The sequence below is a fragment of the Gossypium raimondii genome, chromosome 12 (genome assembly GCF_025698545.1).
Source record: "Gossypium raimondii isolate GPD5lz chromosome 12, ASM2569854v1, whole genome shotgun sequence".
NCBI classification, from domain to species: domain Eukaryota; kingdom Viridiplantae; phylum Streptophyta; class Magnoliopsida; order Malvales; family Malvaceae; genus Gossypium; species Gossypium raimondii.
Genome location: NC_068576.1, coordinates 9,733,594 through 9,755,626, shown reverse-complemented (window position 1 = coordinate 9,755,626; position 22,033 = coordinate 9,733,594). Strand labels below are relative to the sequence as shown.

The 22,033-nt window shown below is 30.6% G+C and overlaps 1 protein-coding gene and 2 pseudogenes across 1 annotated transcript; 1 reads left to right on the top strand and 2 right to left on the bottom strand.

Annotated features, from left to right (window-relative positions):
• Positions 1-6,082: 6,082 nt before the first annotated feature.
• On the bottom strand, positions 6,083-6,592 carry LOC105761963 (probable cytokinin riboside 5'-monophosphate phosphoribohydrolase LOGL10). The gene has a single exon (XM_012579892.1). It carries the CDS (start codon positions 6,590-6,592, stop codon positions 6,083-6,085), a length of 510 nt encoding a protein of 169 aa, XP_012435346.1.
• Positions 6,593-7,228: 636 nt separating this feature from the next.
• On the bottom strand, positions 7,229-10,040 carry LOC105761962 (uncharacterized; annotated as a pseudogene).
• A 6,206-nt stretch (positions 10,041-16,246) lies between these two features.
• LOC128035757 (small nucleolar RNA R71) lies at positions 16,247-16,345 on the top strand (annotated as a pseudogene).
• The last annotated feature ends 5,688 nt before the right edge of the window (positions 16,346-22,033 follow it).

Here is a 22,033-nt window from a genome sequence, read left to right as displayed (position 1 = left end):
CGAAACAAAAGATAGACATCACCATATTTGAGTTTGAGATCGTTGTTGGATGCTGAATCGGCTATCAAAAAGTTAAGTACCTAAAATGCACACGGAAAACAAAACCGTACGTTGAGTAAAACTCAGTGGTATTTCTATAATCCGAATAATTAAAGACATAATAATATAAGATGGACATATTATTTATAAGCACAATTGAATATTTAAAACCATATTTATTCATACAATGACATTAGCCATTTAATACTCAATTCTCATCACTTGCTATATAATAGCTTTTCACAATTTGATCCACATATCATTTAAACAATGACACTAGCTATTCCATATTCAATTCATGAGTATATAACTCATGTATTCCATGTATTTACAACATATTTCACATTCTATTTTCAAATCACTATATCACTTCCGTTTCTCATACTATGCCATATCAATATCAATTATAGAACTTTATTATTTATTTACCCCTATTAACATTACTCAGACTCATACGGATACACGGATCCAACCAACACACCAGTTTGGCACCCAGTTCCTTATTGGATAAATCCGAAGTAGTAACTACGCCCAGCGCTAGATAAATTTGACACCCAGTGTCTCATCGGTTAAATCGAAGTAAATTGGCACCCAGTGCCTCATTGACTCAAAGTCGAAGAAATCCCTGAACTCTTCCTATCCTATGATATGTCATTTATATCCGACTTAGTCCGATACAGTTAATAGGGTTTAATTTCACATTTCATATGCAACCAATATACATTATTAAGTTTTCATATAATCACATATACACATGAATTTAATTCAACCTATAACAATCAATATTCAACTTTCACATTAACACATATATTCATTTCACTCAACTGTCAAAATGTCAAATACTCACCTCAACACTTACATATGTATTAAATTGAATTACAACAATAAACAACTAAATTCAGTTTATAGAAATACAAACTAGGAATTCTGAGCTATTCGACGTAGACTTTATCTTTCCCCTTTTTAGTTGAAGATTCTGGTACGACGTTAGTTATGGAATTAAAACAATTAAAATTCACCAATATAACACAATTAAATTTCATATTGAATATTTCAATTTTACTCAATATTTGCCTAAATTTCAATTTAGTCCCAAAACCGAGACTAATTTTTATTCTTCACATTTAATTACGTATTTTATAAAATTCCACTTTAAACTAAATTTAGCTCCCTATTTTCACTTAAACCCCTAAATTTTTAATTTTCACAATTTAATCCCTATTACTCAAAATTTACAATTTATTCTACAATTTATTCCTTTTTCACTTCTAGCTTAAAAATCTATCAATTTAATCCCTAATACTAAAATTAGTCAACATTAACAACACTTAAAAACTTAATAGTTACTAAAATTTCGACATGGGTCAGGTAATACTTAACACTGGGATTCCAAAAACATACAAATTACAAGAAAAATGACTAAATTGACTAACCAATTGAACTTCGAAATTTTTGAAGCACTTAGGCTGTGGGTCTGCTTCTTTCCTTTTTTTCTCTTTTTCTTTCTTTCTTTTCTTTCTAATTTTGGTTTGGCCTTATCTTTCTTTATTTCTTTTTCTTTTAATACTTATTTGTTTTAATATTATATAATATATATACTTAACAATTAAGATTTCATATTATAATATAATATATAAATTAAATTTACATATAATATATATCACTAACCATCCCACTTAAAGAAACAATGATAATATTGCTTCTTTAGTTCCTTTAATTATTCTTTAATCTATAATTCAACTTTCACCCTATATGCAATTTAGTCCTTATACCTAATTACTTTTAATTTATGCAAATCCACTTAACCAAAATCTAATTAACTACACAACTAGCTTCATAAATATTTATTAAAATATTTATAAAAATATTCTGAGTCAAATTTACGGGAACGGTGTACCGGGAATGCATTTTTTTCAATTTGGTCCTTTTTAATTAATTAACTATCGAAACGTTAAAATTTTTCAACGAAAATTTAATACCACCTTAATGACACTCCGTAAATATTTTTATAAATATTTACGGCTCTGTTTATAAAAATAAGGTCCCGATACCTCATTTTCTAAAACCACTTGAACTTAATAAATCACTTATATAACATAAATTATCAAATCAAAAATCTTTTTAAAAATCACATTTGACTCGTACATATTAAATAATAATATTTACGAACTTACTCGTCTGATTTGGTGACCTTGAAATCACTGTTTTCGACACTACTGAAAAACGGGATGTTACAATTTTTTAAAGTAAGTGCAAACTTAATTGCAAACCTTGAGTGTTTACTGCCCAAGTTTTCAATGGGAGAATTTAGAGATGAGTTGTAACACCCTTTCTCCAAACCGATTTACCGAATCTGAATATAAGATGTCACACTACTTACATACTTAATTAAATTTCTCAATTTGCAAAAAAAAAAAAAAAAACTATACTTAATATACCTCTTATTTACTTAAAATCCTTTATAAGACAATAAGTTTGAATAATACATTTATCATTTGTCACGAGTTTTCAAAGGTAAAATAAAACCTTACGGCAAATTGTTTGATAAAGTAGACATATTCGTGGCGTGTATTACTATTTGTCATTTGGAAAACATATTTCTATACATGTCCCTCTATATGCAGAATATTGCCCTCGCTCTACCACCATGACGCTTCCCTGACTTGGTCCTTCCCGGTGCATTAGTTCAATTCACAGACCTATAGGGGTGTGCATAATTCAGGTAAAACTGAAAAAATTCGGTTAGCCGACCGATTAACCGAATTCTGTCCGTTAACTGAATTTTTTTTGTTGGGGGTTGGTTAATTTTTTTATGATTTTTCAATTAACGGTTAATTCAATTCAAAACCGTCGGTTAACCGAAAAAATTAATAAATAAAATTATCCAACCCAACCCAATTACCCAACCCAATAAAACTAAAACTAAAGTCTACCCAATTACCCAACCCAATAAAACTAAAACTAAAGTCTACCCAATTACCAACTCAATAAAAATAAAACTAAAGTCTAATTCTGAGTATCTACCCAATTATACTTTTTTTTTTTTAGGTTTAATGCAAATGGAGATTTTTTGGAGAGAAGAAATGAATATAAATGGAGAATATGAAAGACTTACATTTCAATTGTGTGTTAATTTCAAGAATTATGTAATGTTTTTAATTATGTAGTGATTCAAAGACTTATGTAATATTTTTAATTAAGTAATGATTTAATTCTGGTAATTCGGGTGATTCGGTTAATTCGGTTAATTTTTAACCAAAAATAAAAACCATACAATTTTCGGTTAATTCGGTTAACCGACCTAATTAACCGAAAAAATTTCGGTTCTGTTAATGTTTTTTTTAAAAAATTTGGTACGGTTAACGGTTAAAAATTTTGGAAGGTCAGTTAATTCAGTTATAGTTATTTCGGGTCGGTTAACCGAATGCACACCCTTACAGACCTATACACCAAAAGACACATATAAATTCAAAGGAACTTAGTGGGTCTCACTCATTATTACCTTTTTATGGAGTCGTAGAATCTTTTGACTTAAGAGTTTGGGTTCCCTCTTAGACATTGGCAGATACTTACAAATTCTTAGTTCGCGGATAAACGTAAGTCAATCTCTACATTTAACCGTCTTATATTCATTTTACCTGACTGGCGAATCTCAGACTGTACATCACATTTTGAATCTCATTGCAGATTTCTTTGTAGTTCGTAGTTAGATACGCTTCCCATAACGATACCTATCGGATACTACACTTGACAGATTCTTTTACATGACCCAAGAAAATCCCACATTTGGAGGGTACCTTCACTACCCTATATTCTAATACGTAAGGTTCCCTGTCAAGGTAGTTCACTAAGGCGGATGCATCAATTGGTTACATTGTCATGTGTTCTATCAAAAAATGCCTTACAAGCATACCCAGATCGCACTAACATCTCACCATTTGATCATTACAGGATTCACTCTACAGACTTTCCAGATAACACACCACAAAGGCTTTCCACAAATTAGCCATAAAGGCTTTCCAGTTGATAAACCACAAAAGCTTTCTGCAGATTAGCCACAAAGGCCTTTTACATGATACGCCACAAAGGCTTTCCACAAATTAGCCACAAAGGCTTTTCACATATTAGCCATAAAGGTCTTCCAGATGATACGCCACAAAGGCCTTCTAGATGATACGTGATGAGTCCTCATCATATGATTATTTTGGACTATATCTTATTTACATTTTCCTGGTTTCTTGAGTATTTTCATTAATGATTTGACTTTTTTTATTTGTATTGTAAATATTGTGTATTTTTGGTATTTTTCACACATTTAGTTTCAATAAAATATTCTATGTGAAATTTGCAAGTAAAACAGGTTTGGGAAAAAGATGTCAATACATGGAACCATGATATTAAATGCACTGAACCTAAAGCTGATCCAAGATGATGAGTGAAAGTGCAAAGATCAAAGATTCAAATTTTGTAATTTGGACACTTTTAAAACTTCCGGTCAGAACATTTTTTAGTGTTTCGATCATGTCTCGAGCTTCAGGATTACATTTTAGGTGTACTTTATGTCATCGGAAAGGGGATTTCATAAGTCCATTAATAGTTCCTCTCTCCTTTACTCTGATTCTAATATGGATAACAAGTTCACTAGGCCTTTTGGCTTGTAACATTAGGCTAGGGCTATAGTAGGACGAAAAGTCAATTTAGGCTCAAATCTTAAGCATTAGTTACTTACGGATCATAAAAAAAAGCTTAAAGCATCATTCCTTACTTCCTCAATATGAACACTAATTATATTTTTAACTCTATTTTTTTAGACATCTCCTTATTTCTCCATCCTTCAAATAAAGCATGGATAAAAGAAGTTAAAAAAATGCTTTTCTTTTGACTTTTTTTAAAAAAATTCATGATGTATATACAAAGGATAGTGAAATCTTGCTTTATTCATTCTCTCTAGCTAAAGTATTAAATAGGATAAGTCGAAATATTAAGATACTTAAGCTGAAGGAATATGTCCAGTAAGCACTAAATAGTTAATGTAGACAAAAGGATTATGATTTAGCAATTAAGGCTTTATAGGCTAAGATAACAACATTAAACGAGGGAAAAATCTTAAAAGGCTCAAAATCAGGGTACTAAGAAAAATTATGCAAAGGTTGGCTCGAAAGGCTCAAACGATCCAAAGAAATTGCCTAGGTTTTCCCTTATCATGCATTTGGAACTACTCATCATATTTAAGGGTAATAAACCAATAGATTTTAAGATCATGATTAAGATATTACTTACAACCCATTACAAGTCATGATATCCATTACAAGTCATGCATATCATCTAAGACAGGTAATGTATCAAAGAAAAATTCAAAAGAAGATATTGTCAAAGAAAGTTTAAAGAGGAAAAATCCAAAGTCCTAATAAAACCTAATTACACAAAACCCATGAAACACATTCTATAATAGGTTAGCACTTAATCTTTTGATAATCATCAATTATTCAAGCTTACATACTTTAGTACTTTACAAGCATGTCAAAATCTCAAAAGTACTGGATATCTTAAATGATCTTGCAAAATATTTACTGACATCACACATAAACAAAACTGGCAAAGGATTTTTTAAAGAGAGAGGGAAGAAAATATGAAAAATGGGTGTTAAGATTACTCCTTATCCTCCTTTTTAACATACAATGATGCAATTTAAGAATGCTATTCACTCCTTACTTGCATTTTATATAAAATAAAATAAAATAAAATAAAATAAGGGTAGGCATTCTAATAATGTACAGTCTCAAGATTATTTTCCATACTTTGTTACATTGTTTACAATAACAACCCTTGGTGATTTTTTTTGAAGCAAACTTAGAATTTTCACAAAAGTATCCCCTACTATTGCCAAATTAAAACATTGTCCTCAATGTCAAAATCATGAGTGAAGTTTAGAGGATATGACTAGTGATAGTTGGTCAAGATTGCTATAACTAAAACACAACAATCTAGATATATATATATATAGAAATAGAAATATAAGTTAAACCCAAAAGTTGGAATAATGTCACAAAGACAAAGTTAAATCCAATTCTTGCTTGTCAGAATATGATTTCCTTTTTCTTGATTCAACAATCTGTTGAGTGATTAGATCTGGATGGTACTCAAAAACTTGATGCTTAACGGATAGTTCTTCAACAATTACAGTGAAAATCAAGAAATACCTTACCTCTAGAAACACAAATCCACTTTCCACAATATGATCTAAAAACGAGAGCAAATTGTTATAATAACCAGTAACATTAAGCAAACCAATGAGCTTTTTATATTTGAAGAAAGATGACCAAGAGGTTATGCAAAATATTTCCTCTAATGTACCAAAACTTCCAGGTAAGGCAATGAATGCATCAGCATTGTTGAACATAAGTGCTAACCGTTTAGGAATACTCCAAAATGGTAATTCTTTACCGATGGTTGGTCTACATTGTGCATTTTCTTTGAAAACTCTTGCGATTATTCCCAAAAATGAACTCCTTTTAACATATGTTGATGTAGCCACTGATCCCATTAAACCCATACTTCCCCTCCATAAGTTAGCTTAATTTTTTCATTGGCTAACACGTTGCCCAATTTTATAGCCATATATGTAAAAGTTTTATCTTTTCATGGATAAGATCCACAAAAAACACATATCTATTCATACTTTTGAGTTGAAGTACTTGCCATGTTTTTTTAGTGCCTGAATATGAATGAGGTAGTGAAATATAAGATTCGGAGTCTACATAATAATAAAAAAGAAAGAGAAAATAAGATGTCATGAAAACAAATCAAACATGCAGGACTTAAATATTTCTAGAATAAAAATTCAAAAAGGAACAAAAAGGAACATGGCATAATTAATTATCAAGTACTAAAAAAACATAAATATTGAGACAATTATATGGAAGAGAAAATTTATCACGCGCGATAGAAAGTTTAAAAACAGACAATAATAATATAACAATATTCATAATCCTTTTTTTCATTTTTTTAATTTATTTTTATTTAAATAGTTGAGATCAAGATAAATAACATAGATACAAACATAATGTAAAATGTAAGAAACATATGATTTTTGCAAATGAAGATTAAAGGATGAGAATTATTTAAAGTATTTGTAATTGTGGCTCACATCTTCCTCCGATTTTAGATCCAGTAACGACTTAAATGCCTTCTATGAGTCGAGGATCAACTCCCCATCTAGTTTTCTTATAAACTGGAAATAAGGTCTTTTACCTTTAGATTCCCAAGACGATTCCATTCATAGTGGAATTGAGACTATAAATAAAGAAGTTCTTTTTGCATAGCTCCACTAGGATGGGTCTCAAGAGAAGTTTAGATATCTCCAAAGTTCTCCTTACACAATTCGTCCTTAATGAATATTGTTTTATCTAGCACAGTTCTCCTTACACAATTCGTCCTTAATGTATTTACAGATGTCATCCCAATTGATCAACATTTACCGTTACAGGTTCATCTAGCACACTTGTGATAAATCACTCCAAAGCGCTTTGCTCTTTGCTTTCTTGCACAACTGCTCCTACTTGTGCCAGGTAAATACAAAAAGGAAGATATTCTTCAAATCTTAACTTTCCTTCAATGATCAATCATATGTCTGTAGGCATATGCATGAGCATCCTTAATTTTTCGCACCAGACCTTGGAAAGCTTCACTATCGTATTTCTAGGGAGACAAGATTAGAGTACTTTGAAAGCAAAGAAAACGAGATAGGAGAGAATAGTAAAAGGTTTTGAATTGGAGAAGATTCAAAAGTAAAAATATGCAATATCAGTTTTATGGGTAGATGATGAGACCGACTATAAAGTCACGAAGTACCATTATCCACCATTTAACCGGGGTAAAAAAACAAAAAAACAAGAGAGAATTAAAATAAATAGTAACAATAACAACGATAATAATATTTATAAATATGAACTCCTAATTAGTAAAATATATATTTACACCTAAACATTCTTGTAACAAGGATCGAAAAGATAAGGAATTTCATCTTGAGCAAATTGGTTTTCTAGGAATAAATTAAGTGTTTGTCCATTTACCTTGAATACATTACTATTCTTTGGATTCTCAATGTCGATTGCCCCATGAGGGTACACATGCTTTATAACAAATGGACTACTCCACCTTGATAGTGAAGTCGGGAGTTATAGAGCAAAACCTTTTGTCCAACATCAAATGTCTTTCTTAACACCATCATGTCACTAAAAACTTTGGTTCTTTATTTATTTATTTATTTTTTAATTCTCATAAGAATCATTTCTAAGTTTTCCAAGTTCATCAATTTGCAGATTTCTCAACTTAGAAGCATCATCAATATTGGAGTTAAGCATTTTAATTGCCCAATATGCCTTAAGTTAAAGTTACATAGGTAAATGAAAAAGTTTTCCATAAACTAATTCATAGGGAGACATGTCCAATGATGTTTTGAAAGTAGTTCGATAAGCTCATAATGCATCATTAAGTCTCAGAGACCAATCTTTTCAATTTGGATTAACTATTTTTTCCAAAATGTTCTTAACCTCCCTATTTGCATGCTCTACCAGACCATTTGTTTGAGGGTGATAAGGGGTTGCAACTTGGTGTGTAATGGTATATTTCTTCATTAATGATTCAAAAATGTTACTGCAAAAATGTATACCCCCTCATTTAAAATAGATCGAGGAATCCCAAATCAACTTAAAATATTTTCTTTTAAAAACTTAATCAATGTTTTGTGATCATTATTTCGACATGGAATAGCCTCTATCCATTTTGAAACATAATCTATTGCAACAAAATGTATAAGAAACCAAATGATGATGAAAAAGGTCCCATGAAGTCAATACCCCAACAATAAAAAATTTCAATCACTAAAATTGGATTCAAAGGCATCATGTTTCGTTTTGAAATAGATCCATATTTTTTGTAATTTTTACATGATTTGCAAAAATTATAAGCGTCATTGAATAAGGTTGGCCAATAAAATCCATATTGTAAAATTTTTTCAGCAGTTTTCTTGGATGAAAAATGACCATCACATACCTCAGAATGACAAAAATTAATGACACTATGTACCTCATTGTCAGGTATGCATCTTCGAAAAATTTGATCAAGGCAGTATTTGAACAAATACGAATCATCCCAATAATTTTTTTTTTACCTTAGAAAAAATTTTCCTTTTATCTTGTAAACTCCATTAAGAAGGAATTTTTCCAATGGTAAAAAAATTAGCAATGTCAGCAAACCATGGTGTAACAAAGATATTTAAAAGCTATTCATCAGGAAAACTATCATTAATTGGGGAAGTTTCAAAAGATTTATCACAAACAAGCCTTAACAAATGGTTAGCCACAACATTTTCTATTCCTTTCTTATCTCGATTGGTGATGTCGAATTCATAAAGAAGAATCCACCTAATCAACCTAGGTTTGGCATCCTTTTTGAAGAGAAGATATTTTAAAGTTGCATGATCACTAAAGACAACAATAGATGATCCAACAAGGTAAGCTTTCCAATGCAAAAAATACTGCAAGTAATTCTTTTTCAGTAGTAGAATAATTCATTTGAGCACTATTTAAAGTTTTACTTGCATAATAAATGCCATATGATTTCTTATCTTTCCTTTGTCCTAGCAAAACACCAATAGCGTAATCATTGGCATCACATATTACTTCAAATGGAAAAGACCAATCAGGGGGTTTCAGAATACTATCAGAAGTGAGCATACTTTTTAAGTTTTCCAAAAGCCATTTCACACTCTTTAGTAGATTCAAACACACTATCCTTGAATAAGAGATTATACAAAGACCTAGATATAATACTAATTTTTTTATGAATCTCTTATAAAATTGTGCGTGTCCTAAAAATGACCTAATGTCCTTTACAGTTTGTGGTGCTGGCAATTTGGAAATTAACTCAATTTTTTACTTGTCTACATCAATCTCTTTTGAAGAAACTATGTGTCCCAAAACAATTCCTTTAATGACCATTAAATGACATTTTTCCCAATTAAGAACAATAATTTTTTTCTTTACATCTGATTAAAACTTTTTTTTTTAAATTGGATAAGCAATCATCAAATAAATCACCAAAAATAGAAAAATCATCTTAAAATTCTAAAATGAGTTCAACCATATCACTAAAAATACTAAGCATGCATCTCTAAAACGTGGGTGGTGTATTACATAGTCCAAAAGGCATCATTTAATATGCAAAAGTGCCAGAAGGACATGTAAAAGTGGTTTTCTCTTTATCCTCAAGTGAAATTGCAATTTGGTTATTCCCTAAATATCCATATAGAAAATAATAAAATTCATACCTTGCAACTCTTTCTAAGATTTGACCATGAAAAGTAAAGGGAAATGATCTTTTCTGGTCACTGAATTTAGTTTCATGTAGTCAATGCACATGCAAACTAGTAACAATCCTAATTGGGACAAATCCATTATTTTCATTTTTGAATGCAGAAACCCTAGATTTCTCGGGTACAACTTCAGTAGGACTTACCCATTTCCTATTAGAAATAGGATAAATGATTCCATTATCCAAGAGTTTAATAACTTCATCTCTCACCACTTCTTTCATATTAGGATTAAGTCTTCATTGCACTTCTCTAAAAGGTTAACATTTTCCTCTAAATGAATGTTATGTGTGCAAATCAATGAGTTCATTCCTTTTATGTTAGCTATGGCCCATCCTAATGCATTTTTATGCATTTTCAAAATTTTCAATAGCTTACCTTCTTGGTGTGTAACAAGTTTTTAGGAAATTATGACTGGAAAAGTTTCATTCTCACCCAAAAATGAATATGGTATCAAAACATTTGTAGTTGCTAGAAGTTCCTCAAACTTTTGTTTCCAATAAAATTTCTTATCTTGTCCCTGAAAAGAATTTAACATAGAATCAATGCATGAATTTTTTGTTTCATCACCAATTTCAAATTTAGTTAAATAATTTTCCAAAGGATTGAATAATTTTGAATTGATGAACTGTTTATGGACAAGCTGTTCAATAAAGTCCACTTCATGTACATCAGAATCTTCAATAAGTTGCTTACAAACGTTAAACACATAGAATTCTAATGTCATGTTTCCAAAAGATAACTTTAGAACACCGTTCCTACAATTAATCAAAGTATTAGAAGTTGCAAGGAATGGACGACCTAAAATAATAAGGATTTGTACAGTAGAATTTGAGACAGGATGTGTGTCCAAAACAATAAAATCATCTAGAAATTTTTTTTATCAATTTGAGTTGACATATCTTCTACTATCCCTCGAGGAATTTTGACAAATCGATCAGCTAACTAAAGTGTGAAAGATGTTAGCTTAAGTTCACCTAAACCTAACTACTGATAAATAGAGAAAGGGAAAAGATTAACACTAGTACCAAGGTCAAGCAAAGCACGCTCTATTACACTATTGCTAATGATGTATAAAATTGTAGGGCAACCAGGATCTCTATTTTTAGGTGGAGTGATATGCTGAATGGTTGAACTTATACGTTTAGTTAAAAAGGCTTTCTTTTGCACATTATGTTTCCTTTTAATTGTGCACATATCTTTCAAAAACTTAGTATATGACAGAATTTGTTTAATTGCATCCAATAAAAGAATATTAATTTTGACTTGTTTGAAAATTTCTAAAATTTTAGCATTTTGATCCAAATTCCTTATTGGTTGCAATCTTTGAGGGAAAGGAGTAGAAATCCCTCATTTTTTCTTGTCTAGGTTGCTAGAACTTTTAGGCTTACTGTCATCCTTACCACTACTTTGTGGAGCGAGATAGGGCTCTTGGGCTTTGGAAGGAATGCTCTTGTCAATGGCATTCCCACTTCGAAGAGTTGTTGTAACACCCTTAACCCATATCCATTGCCAGAATAAGGTTATAGGGCATTACCGGAGTTTACAAATTAATTTACAAACATTTTATTATTTCATCAAGCATTCATATTTATAACCAGTCAAAATCAAAACATTAATGAGATAACGTTGGCCAATTTAACTTATTCATGTCATTATAACAAGAATCAAATCATCCAAAATTACTGATAGAACCAATGGATAGTGTGATATATCTCCGACAAGCTTCCAATCCAATCGAGCTTCCGATAATCATTTCAATGCATCTAATTAGGGGTGAGCATTCGATCGAATCGAAAATTTTCGAGTTAATCGAGTTTTCGAATATCATTTTATCATCCTAACTTTATTTGAAATTTTCTCGAATCGAGTCGAGTGAGATGGACTTCGAATGGAATCGAATCGAATATATTTGTTCGAGTTAATTTTAAAAAATAATTTTGGATCCTTGTAACCATTGTCACCCATCGCAATAAAATTTGTCCACCTTAATCAAATTTTATTAACTTTCATCACCTCATAAATTATTTATTAATTTTTTATATACTGGTTAGCTTATTTGTTTGCTTAGTTGTTTCAATTATCTTCAGATTCTTATCACTATGTATTTTAGAATTAAAAATATATTAGATATAAAAATATGATTTTTAATAAAAGTTATTTTAAAAATAAAATGTGAAATTGATACCAATATAAAATTTTAACACGATATTTTATGGCATAATTAAGAATTCAATTTTAATATAAATATTCAATATGACTAAACAATTCAATAATATAAATAATATAAAATGTGAAATTTAATTTAATAATATAAATAATATATATAAATAAAATTATTACTATTTATGTTTAGTGATTTTTTTGGATAATTTTGATTTTTTAATTGGAGAGTAAAGGGTGAGAAGTAAAAGTTTAGGAGGAAAATAAAAGTTTTGGGGAATAAAAGTTTGAGGAAAGTAAATAGGGGAGTAAAATTTTGGAGGAAAATATTAAAAAAATTGGAGGGGAGGGTTTGGGGTAGATGGGAGGTGGGATGGGAAGAGAATAAAAGTTTTAGGGAAAAGTGGGAGGGAGTAAAAATTTTGGGGGAAAATAAAAGGTTTTGAGGGTTTTGGGAGTAAAATTTTGAGAAAAAGTAAATGGAAGAGTAAAATTTTGGTGGGAAATGGATTTTGGGTAGATTGGGGGGTTGGGAGGGGAGGGGAGTAAAAGTTTTGGGGGGAAAGTGGGAAGGAGTAAAAGTTTTGAGGGAAAAATAAAAAAGTTTGGGAGTTTAGGGTAAAAATGTAAAATATTATAGTTTGATATTCGAATTATTCGAACTAGATTCGAACTCGAAATTCGAAAAAAAAATTCGAGTTGATTCGAATAACTCGATTAACTCGAATAACTCGATTCGTTTAACTCGAAATTCGAATTTTTTTTCGATTTTTTCGAGTTGAATCGAGTTTTGCTCACCCCTACATCTAATAATTATACATATTACCAATAATAATTCAATTCCAATAATAAAATACATATTTATATAATATTCATCACCAAATAACATTCACTTTAATTAAAATTATACAAAATATAGTTCATACGAACTTACCAGGCTAAATTGCAAAAATAACAAAATTCAGGGACATTTTGGTAATTTTCTATTTTCCTCGAATTTCCACCCAATCTTGATCTAAATTAATATTTCATTAAATTTATTAATTTAAATAATAAAAAATTCATTTCATGCAATTTGGTCACTTTTTGACATTTTACAAATTTACCCTTAAAATTTTACTTTTATTCAATTTAGTCTTTGAACCTAAAACATGCAAATTAGCCATTTTTAATGAAAACTCATGCTAGTTGAACAATCATATGTTTTTCTCCTCCTCTCCATTCCACGTCCTTAAATGTATATAACATGCTTATATGTAAGATTACTTATAATTTCATTATTTACTTATTTGTTCATTCAAAGCTGTCCACCGAGACATAGTCACAAAATTATTTATATATTGAGCTAAGTAACTCCAAATTAAGATCTGTTAATTTTCTATGAAACTAGACACACATATCTTCTTACTATAAAATTTTTAGAATTTTTGGTTTAACCAATAAGAACAGTTTATTCTTTAAATTCATCCCTATTTTGCTGTCTGACAGTTTTGACCCTTCTTCACTAAAAATTAATTATCTCCTCTTACAGGATTTGGATAATGTTCTCGTCTATTTCTATTGAAAATAGACTCATTCAATATTTTAAAAATATAAATTTAATCCCTAATCATTTTTATCAAATTTTTTTATGATTTTCCAAAGTTAGAACAGGGGAACCCAAAATCATTCTGACCTTATCTCACAAAATTTATTATAACTCATGATTTACAATTCCATTTCTTACACCGTTTCTTCTATGAGAAACTAGACTCAATGATGTTTAATTACATATTTTTTTCATCCTCTAATTCAATTTCTATGATTTATGGAAAATTTTCAAATTTAACCTACCGCTACTGTCCAAAACTGTTTTAGTGCAAGATATTGATAATCAAATTTATAACACTCTCCTTTCCTTTCTCTACAATATTTTCTATCAATTCCTCTTGTTTCCCTTCACTAACATATCAAGAACATAGAAACCTTATATAATAAAACCCTACATTAACATCAATTTCATACTTTTTCAATAATGTCAAACTCAAAAATATATTGAAATCTTGATGCTCTTACCTTGCTCTATTGATTTCAATCTTTAACTTTATTTTCTCTCTCCTCCAGCCTCTATTTCTTGAATATCACTTGATATTCTAGCTCGCCATGGTCTCCTTATCAATTTTCTCTCTTGGTGGCTATGGAAATTTCTTTGATTTCTAAGTGAAAATGGTGAATTTTTAGTGAGAGGATCAAATTGTAAATAAAAGAAAGTTTCTTTCTTTCTTTTCTCTTCATACGTTGGAATGCATGGGAGAAGATGATGATTCTTCATCTTTTCTTCCATATATATATACTAAATAAAATAATAATAAAATGATAAAATATAATTTAAAAATTAAATTAAAATATTAATAAACTAATATTTATTTATTTAATCTAAAATATCTCTAACATCATCATTATTTTCTAGATTTCTCTTTCTTCTAATTGACCATTTTACCCTTTAGATCTTTTAAAATTTCATCCTTGAGTCATCACTTAATTTGGTAAAATTACGATTTAGTCCCTCATAATTCTTCATCTATTCAATTTAGTCCCAATTCATCCATTTTCCTTAGTTTCTAGATTATTCCACCCTTAAAATATTTACACTATTGGTCCTTCAAATTTATCATATTTACACTCTAACCCCTCAAATTTTGAGTATTTACTCTTGGGTAACAAAATTTTCTCTCTTTTCAATTTAATCCTTTCTTTAATTAATATGTCATAATATACTACCCAATGTTGTCATAACTCAAAATTCTCCTTTTTGTCACTTTATTTCCTTACTATATCAAAGATAATATCCTACTGTAAAATTTTTTGGGGTATTACAGTTGTGATAGAATTCAAATCTTCTTTTTGTATTTATTTGGGATAAGAAACATGAAATTGAGTAGAAGGATTAGGTTGAGGTTGAGCAGGAAACTTACATTTTTCTTGAATGCACAATAAGGCTATTAACATAGAAAGTGTGCTCTTGATTTCATTGATATCTTGTAAAGTATGATTGTTGACATTTGTTTGTGTCTGCATGAATTCTTACAATGTCTCCTCTAAAATTTTAACATGCGAAGATGGTTGGGTCAGAGTGTTGAGAGGTTTTAAAGGCTGGGGGAAACGAGCATGATTATTATCCTTCCAACTGAAGTTAGGGTGGTTTCTCCATTGAGGGTTGTAAGTTCTTGAATATAGAGAATTAAAGGGGTTTTTGAATGTTTCCACAACATTTTCTTGATCATGCAAAATTTCTTTGAAAAGTGAAATGTTTAGGCATTCCACAATATAATTTCTCATGATTTCACAAATACCACAAATTTCTTTAGTTTAGTTTTTCCTGGTTTAACTTCTTATACTTTCCTAAGCTCCATGGCTTCAACCTTTCTAGTTAAACTAGCCATCCTAGCACTTAGATCATCTTCTTGACTAAGGTGATATTTTCCTTTATTATTAGCAAGATTCGGTTAAATGGAACCTTTAGAAGGGTTAACTATGTGCCAAGATTGGGAATTTTCTACCAAATGATCTAGGTAGTTAAAGGCCTCTTCAGGTTATTTATCAAGGAACTTTCCCTTACACATTGTCTCAACAAATTGTTTACTTTCTGGAGATAAACCTTCATAAAAGAAACTTAAAGTTCGCCAATTTTCAAAACCATGATGCGGGCAAGAACTTAACAAATCTTTGAAACGTTCCCAACATTGAAAAATGGTTCATTTAAATTTTTCAAGAAATTTTGAATCTGTCTTTTAAAAGCCTTGGTCTTTTGTGTTAGAATAAATTTCTTTAAAAATTTAGTTTGCATTTCTTGCCAAGTACCAATTGATCTTGGTTTTAAATTTTTAAACCAAATTTTCACCTTATCTTTTTAAAAAAAAGGAAATAATTTGATTTTATCAATTTCATTAGCACACAGTGGATCATTAAAGGTGGCACATACTTCATCAAAATCTTTAAGATATAAGTAAGGACTTTCAGACTCTAAACCATGAAAATTAGGAAGTAAAGTTATCATCCCAGGTTTTAACTGATAGTTATTTGCATTTAAAGGTAAAAGAAAGCAAGAGGGTGTTGAGCTTCGAGGAGGTTGCAAGTAATCACGCATGGTGCGCACTTGTCAAATCTCATTTTCAACAGGAGCTTTTTTAATTTCATCCATGATCATCAGTGAATGCAGAATTTGTAGGTAAAACAAGTTTGAGAAAAGATGTCAATACATGGAACCGTGAGATTAAATGGACTAAGCCTAAAGTTGATCCAAGATGATGAGTTAATTCAAAGCTCAAAGATTCAAAATTTGTAATTTGGACACTTTCAGAACTTCCGATCGGACCACTTTTTAGTGTTTCGATCATATCTCGAGCTTCGAGACTCTATTTTGGGTGTACCTTATGTTGTCAGAAAATGGATTTGAAGATCTATTCAAATATTAGAACACCAACACCAAAATGCATCAGAAAGAAATCCAAAAGTAAAGATAAATTTACAAGTATCACATTGATGGAAAATTTTGACGCATTTTTATGTTTGACTCATTCTCCTAACACAATTGGATTTTGTATTTGAAATTTTTACAGTAAATAGGCAAAACGTAGACCATCAATCAACTTTCTTGGACTTTTCCTATTGAGAGACATTAACTTGGACAAAAGGAGTCATTTTTTAACCTGTGAAAATTGACTCAAAAGATGACAAAAAAGTAGGCTTAGAAATTTATTATTAGCAAGTCCTTTGTATTGTCATTTTCCTCTTCACAAATATTTATAAATAGCCTTTGGGTTCAGCATAGGAGGCATCTTGAAGTTGAGATCAAGATCATTTTCTTGTTAAGTGTTTGTTTGTTTCATTATTCGTGTAAAATTTCAAGTTTCTTATATCTAATATGTATTTTTCATATAAGTTTGAGTTGTTTAATTTTGTTATGTTATTTTATGTTTTCAATCTTTGAGGTGAAAGGGCGAAACTCTTGGAAAATATTAAGCTAAATTTCATACTTATTATTTGAGCTAAAATTAATTATCAATCACTTGTTATAATCATACTTGTAAAGTAAGATATTTTATTTTTATAAACAATATATGGCACAATGAATGCTTGGATATATTAACCTTGATTTGTTGTAGACATAAAATTGGCATAATAAATATTTGAATTCTTTTTATAAGTCTTGAAGTTATCAAGTGATTATAATACCATATGGTTAGATTGAACTTAAATAGTTGAATTGTCATATTGCATCATCCTTTGCTTATGGATTCATTTGCTAAACTCTTGGACTTATTGGACAATCATATTGGACACTCCTTTAATGGACGTACCTTTGCTCATGGATTCATATGCATAATTATTGGATGTATAATACTAGATGATAGGTGTCAAAACCAACAAATATAAATTCCTACGACAAAATAACACTAAATAGCAATATAGAGCAGTAGGGCCACAAGGATTGGTTATCCAATTTTTCCTTTTTATTGTGACCAGAATTATTGTCGCGGTACAGTCGTGCCCACGACCTGTGTGTTGCTAGTTGAAAAATAAAAGAGGGTTTAAGTTGATAAAGAAAATAAAATAAATAAATATGTAATATAATAAAATGAAAATAGATTCGAAATTGCAAAAATAAATTTAAGCAAATAAAATAAATGGGTAAATAAAATATTTTAAAGCTTAGCCTTAGCCTCAGTATACTTCGAACTTGAACCTATCCTTGAAAAATAGATTTTCCCTTCCAAGCGATAAGCTGGTTATAGCAACCAAGAACGTCGTGACCACCAACTTTTCATTGTATAGTAAATCCCAGTACGACCTGCAAACCGACCATTGCCAAATTTCTAACCACGATATACATGTTCACAATTCAAGATTTTGACAGCTTTGCGATCTAAAATGCCCAACTCAAATCAACGGCCTCAACCGTTTAGGTCATTTATATCCGATCGTTTTCTCCCTTGACGAAGTCCAACTGGTCGTTTCCCACTTGGACACGCCAATTTGTTCGCGGGAGTTCGAATACAACACGACTGACTTGACTTCCCAACTGTATGCCAAACAACTCCAACCCAACGTGCACTTTTTGAATCAAAGTTGAATCAACTTTAAGGGACGAAATTGTACTATCCCATATGCCGGAGAGATAGTGAATATTGCGTTGAGAGGTTTTACAACGGGTTTGTATCTCACGATTGTTTCGTTTGAGCGTTTACCGAGCCAAGGCTAAAGGGGATTAGTTAAACATGAAATTAATCATGCTTAGATGGAGTATGAAAATTATCTTTAATGGAGTAGGTTAAAGGTGAAAGGTGAAAGGGGCTTAAGAAGCAAATTGCCCAAAAATGTTGAAATGGAAAAATAATGGCAGTATGCCAAAAGGAACCACTTGCTCAAAGATGAAGGGAAAAAAAATAAAGGAATTGTTTTTATTTAAAAATCCAAGTTTGCCCAGTGGTTATAGCCACCAGGTATTTATACATACTTCTAATGCTAAAACTTAGCTAGATTTTTCCTAAACATTATCACTAGATAAATCAAATTTTAAAAATTAAATTTAAACTAAAGATCAAATTTAAACTAATTACAGAATTTTAACAATATCAAAAATAATTTGATCTTTATCCAGCCACTTTTTTTAATCTTCAACCCTTCAATCTTTATTCAACCAAATTTAAATCTTCAACCTTTCAATCTAGCCTTATTCTTTGATTTTTGTTCCAATTTAGTCCTTTTTTTCCAATTTCATTCATGATAAGAAAAACTCAAGTTTAGCAACATCTTATTCGATAATTAGCCAAAAATAAATGTATTAAAAATACGAATTTATCTTGTTATCACTAGATTATTCGATTGGGACCTCCATTTATGTGTGGGCTTCTAATTGAGTAATAACATTGAGTATTAAAATTTAATCCTAATATGACACCAAGAGTTGATCTTCTAACCTCAGCATATTTTCTTCCAGGTATTTATTTTTATTATTTTTAGTTAATTTCTTAAGTTGACTTTTATTTTTATTGTTTCTTGCTACTACTAGATGTGAGTATTCGATCAAGTCGAGTCGAATCGAGCAAAAAAAAATTTAAGTTAGTCGAGTTGACGAATCCTATTTTAGCAACTGAACTTAATTTGAATTTTTTTTCAAATAGAATCGAATCGAGTCAAAACATTTTGAGTCGAGTTAATGAATCCTATTATTTATACTCAATGTTGCATTTACATGGACCAATTATTTAACTAGTAGACGAAGTACAAGATTATTTAATTACATAAATAATATAATGATTTTGTCTTTTAACTTAATGGTTTTGAATTTTAACTAGTAGACGAAGTGCAAGATTATTTAACTACATAAAACGACATAGTTTTGCCTTTTAACTTAATGGTTTTGACTTTTAACTTTAGAAATGTAAAAATTTATCAAAACGAAGTAGTTTTGTCTTTTCTTATTCGAATTTTTAGATAACTCGAATTGAGTAATTCATATTCGAGTTAAATCGAAAAACTTAATTGTTTATTCGAGTTTATACGAATAACTTGATTAACTCAAATAATTTGAACTATTTAATACAAAATTTGATTTTTTTATCGAGTTTTTCGAATTGAATCGGATTTTGCTCACCCCCAGCTACTACTTTCATTATCAATACTCATTCCAAAGTTAAGTGTTAACTTTTTGTTCTAATATAATACTTGTAATCTTGTAAGTTCTAATCAACTTCTTTTTAGATCGACCTTGGACTCCCGAGATTTTATTACTTGAATATAACCCGCACTTGGGTTGTTGACCTAGAAAGTCCCTGTCAATATGCCACAAAGGCTTTCCAAAAATTAGTGAAAAAGGCTTTCTAGAGAATTATCAAGTTTACAGTCCCAGCAGACCTCATGTTTACGGTCCCAACGGGCTACATCTTTGCCATATTGGCTTTCGTGTTTATTTTCCCAGCAGATCAACACAATGGATGCCATGGAGCCTCACTCACACAGTTTTACCTCATCTCGCCATCTTGGCAAATTATCATATGATGCCATGGCCATGGGCTTTCCACATATTTATTCTGTGATCTATCAGCCCGATTAGCTATATATCTGTCCTACTGAAGGCTACATAATATATCTCCTCTTCATATTTAATCATACAAAAAAAAATTTCAATAAAACATAAATATCTACAGAGGCATTAACCATTTATTCGAATTAAAATGATATACAAGAGTCAGTTCTAGAGATTCACCAGAGATTTACCTTTACTTCAACTTGGAGTTTCTGTTTCAATTGTCTTTCTTAACCCAATAGCAGCAACTGCTTAAAGGATCATAAGATTTCCGTTAGAATCCCCATTACAAACATTTTACTAACATTTTAACTACATGCAACCACCCCTATGCAGAGCCTTCCTATAATATTCTTCCCTTTTATAATCATAACATGTAAAGCTGAAAGACATGCCAACATACAAAATCATCTACTAATTAAACTAAATCTTTGTTCGATCTTAACGAAAAAGAAAATGTTGAGGTTAGAGAGAACAACCTGAATATTAAGTAGAAAGAAAAACCATTTAAAAGGGTCCCCTCCTATAAATATACTCTCGGACCCACTGATTTCCTTACCAAATCCATGGTAAGTAAAAGAAAATTCGGCGAAGGTTAATTTCACTGTTGACCAGTCATGGGGAATGTCAAATCAACCCATTTGAATCCTATTGATAAATGGTTAACCATGTTGCTTGTGATGATTTGATTAGTTGGCTTGTCTTAGTATACAAACAATCTTTCATACATCTTGCTACTCTACTCTTTACTCTGATCTCTACTTCTATTGTTGCAAAGTCCCGACAACTCCCAACCAAACTCGATACAAGATCCAACTAAATAGTGCTCATACAAATCAAGCATACTATATCTTGGCGGAGACTTACGTTTGGTGTGGTATTAAAGACAATTAAGTCTCGTACAGCTTCTTCATACACTTGATAGGCTCTTAGTGTTCAAACACAATTTTAGGGCGTACTCCTTCATAGGCGCACACTTTCTTGAGTGAAATCCTTTTTCACTTGAAAACATGTTGTGACTAATTGTTTAGATACCACCAACGAGTGGATGCTTTAATGCTAGTATGCGTAAATATTGGCGGATTATGTTACCACGGGGCGCCCAACAGTTTACCTACCAACCTTACTCATCTTCTCAGATTCACCGCTTTTCGGGGCGTGACATGAGTATTCTAGTCTTTAGGTATAAATGTGAGATCTCTATACTTGGGGTGGGATAGAGTGCGTTTCACTTGTTGTATTGTAACAGCCCAATTTTTGGGTCTAGTCGGAACAGTGGTTTCGGAACCACAAATCCGATGAGAAAAATTTTATTTTTATGGTCTACAATTTCACGGAATGATTTCGTGAAAATTTCGTTCGAAAATTTCGACGTTTGAGCACTCAATTTA

What these genes read in the sequence shown, in the direction of transcription:
- LOC105761963 (XM_012579892.1), bottom strand. Translation starts at nt 6,592, where the DNA reads ATGGGTTTAATGGGATCAGTGGCTACATCAACATATGTTAAAAGGAGT.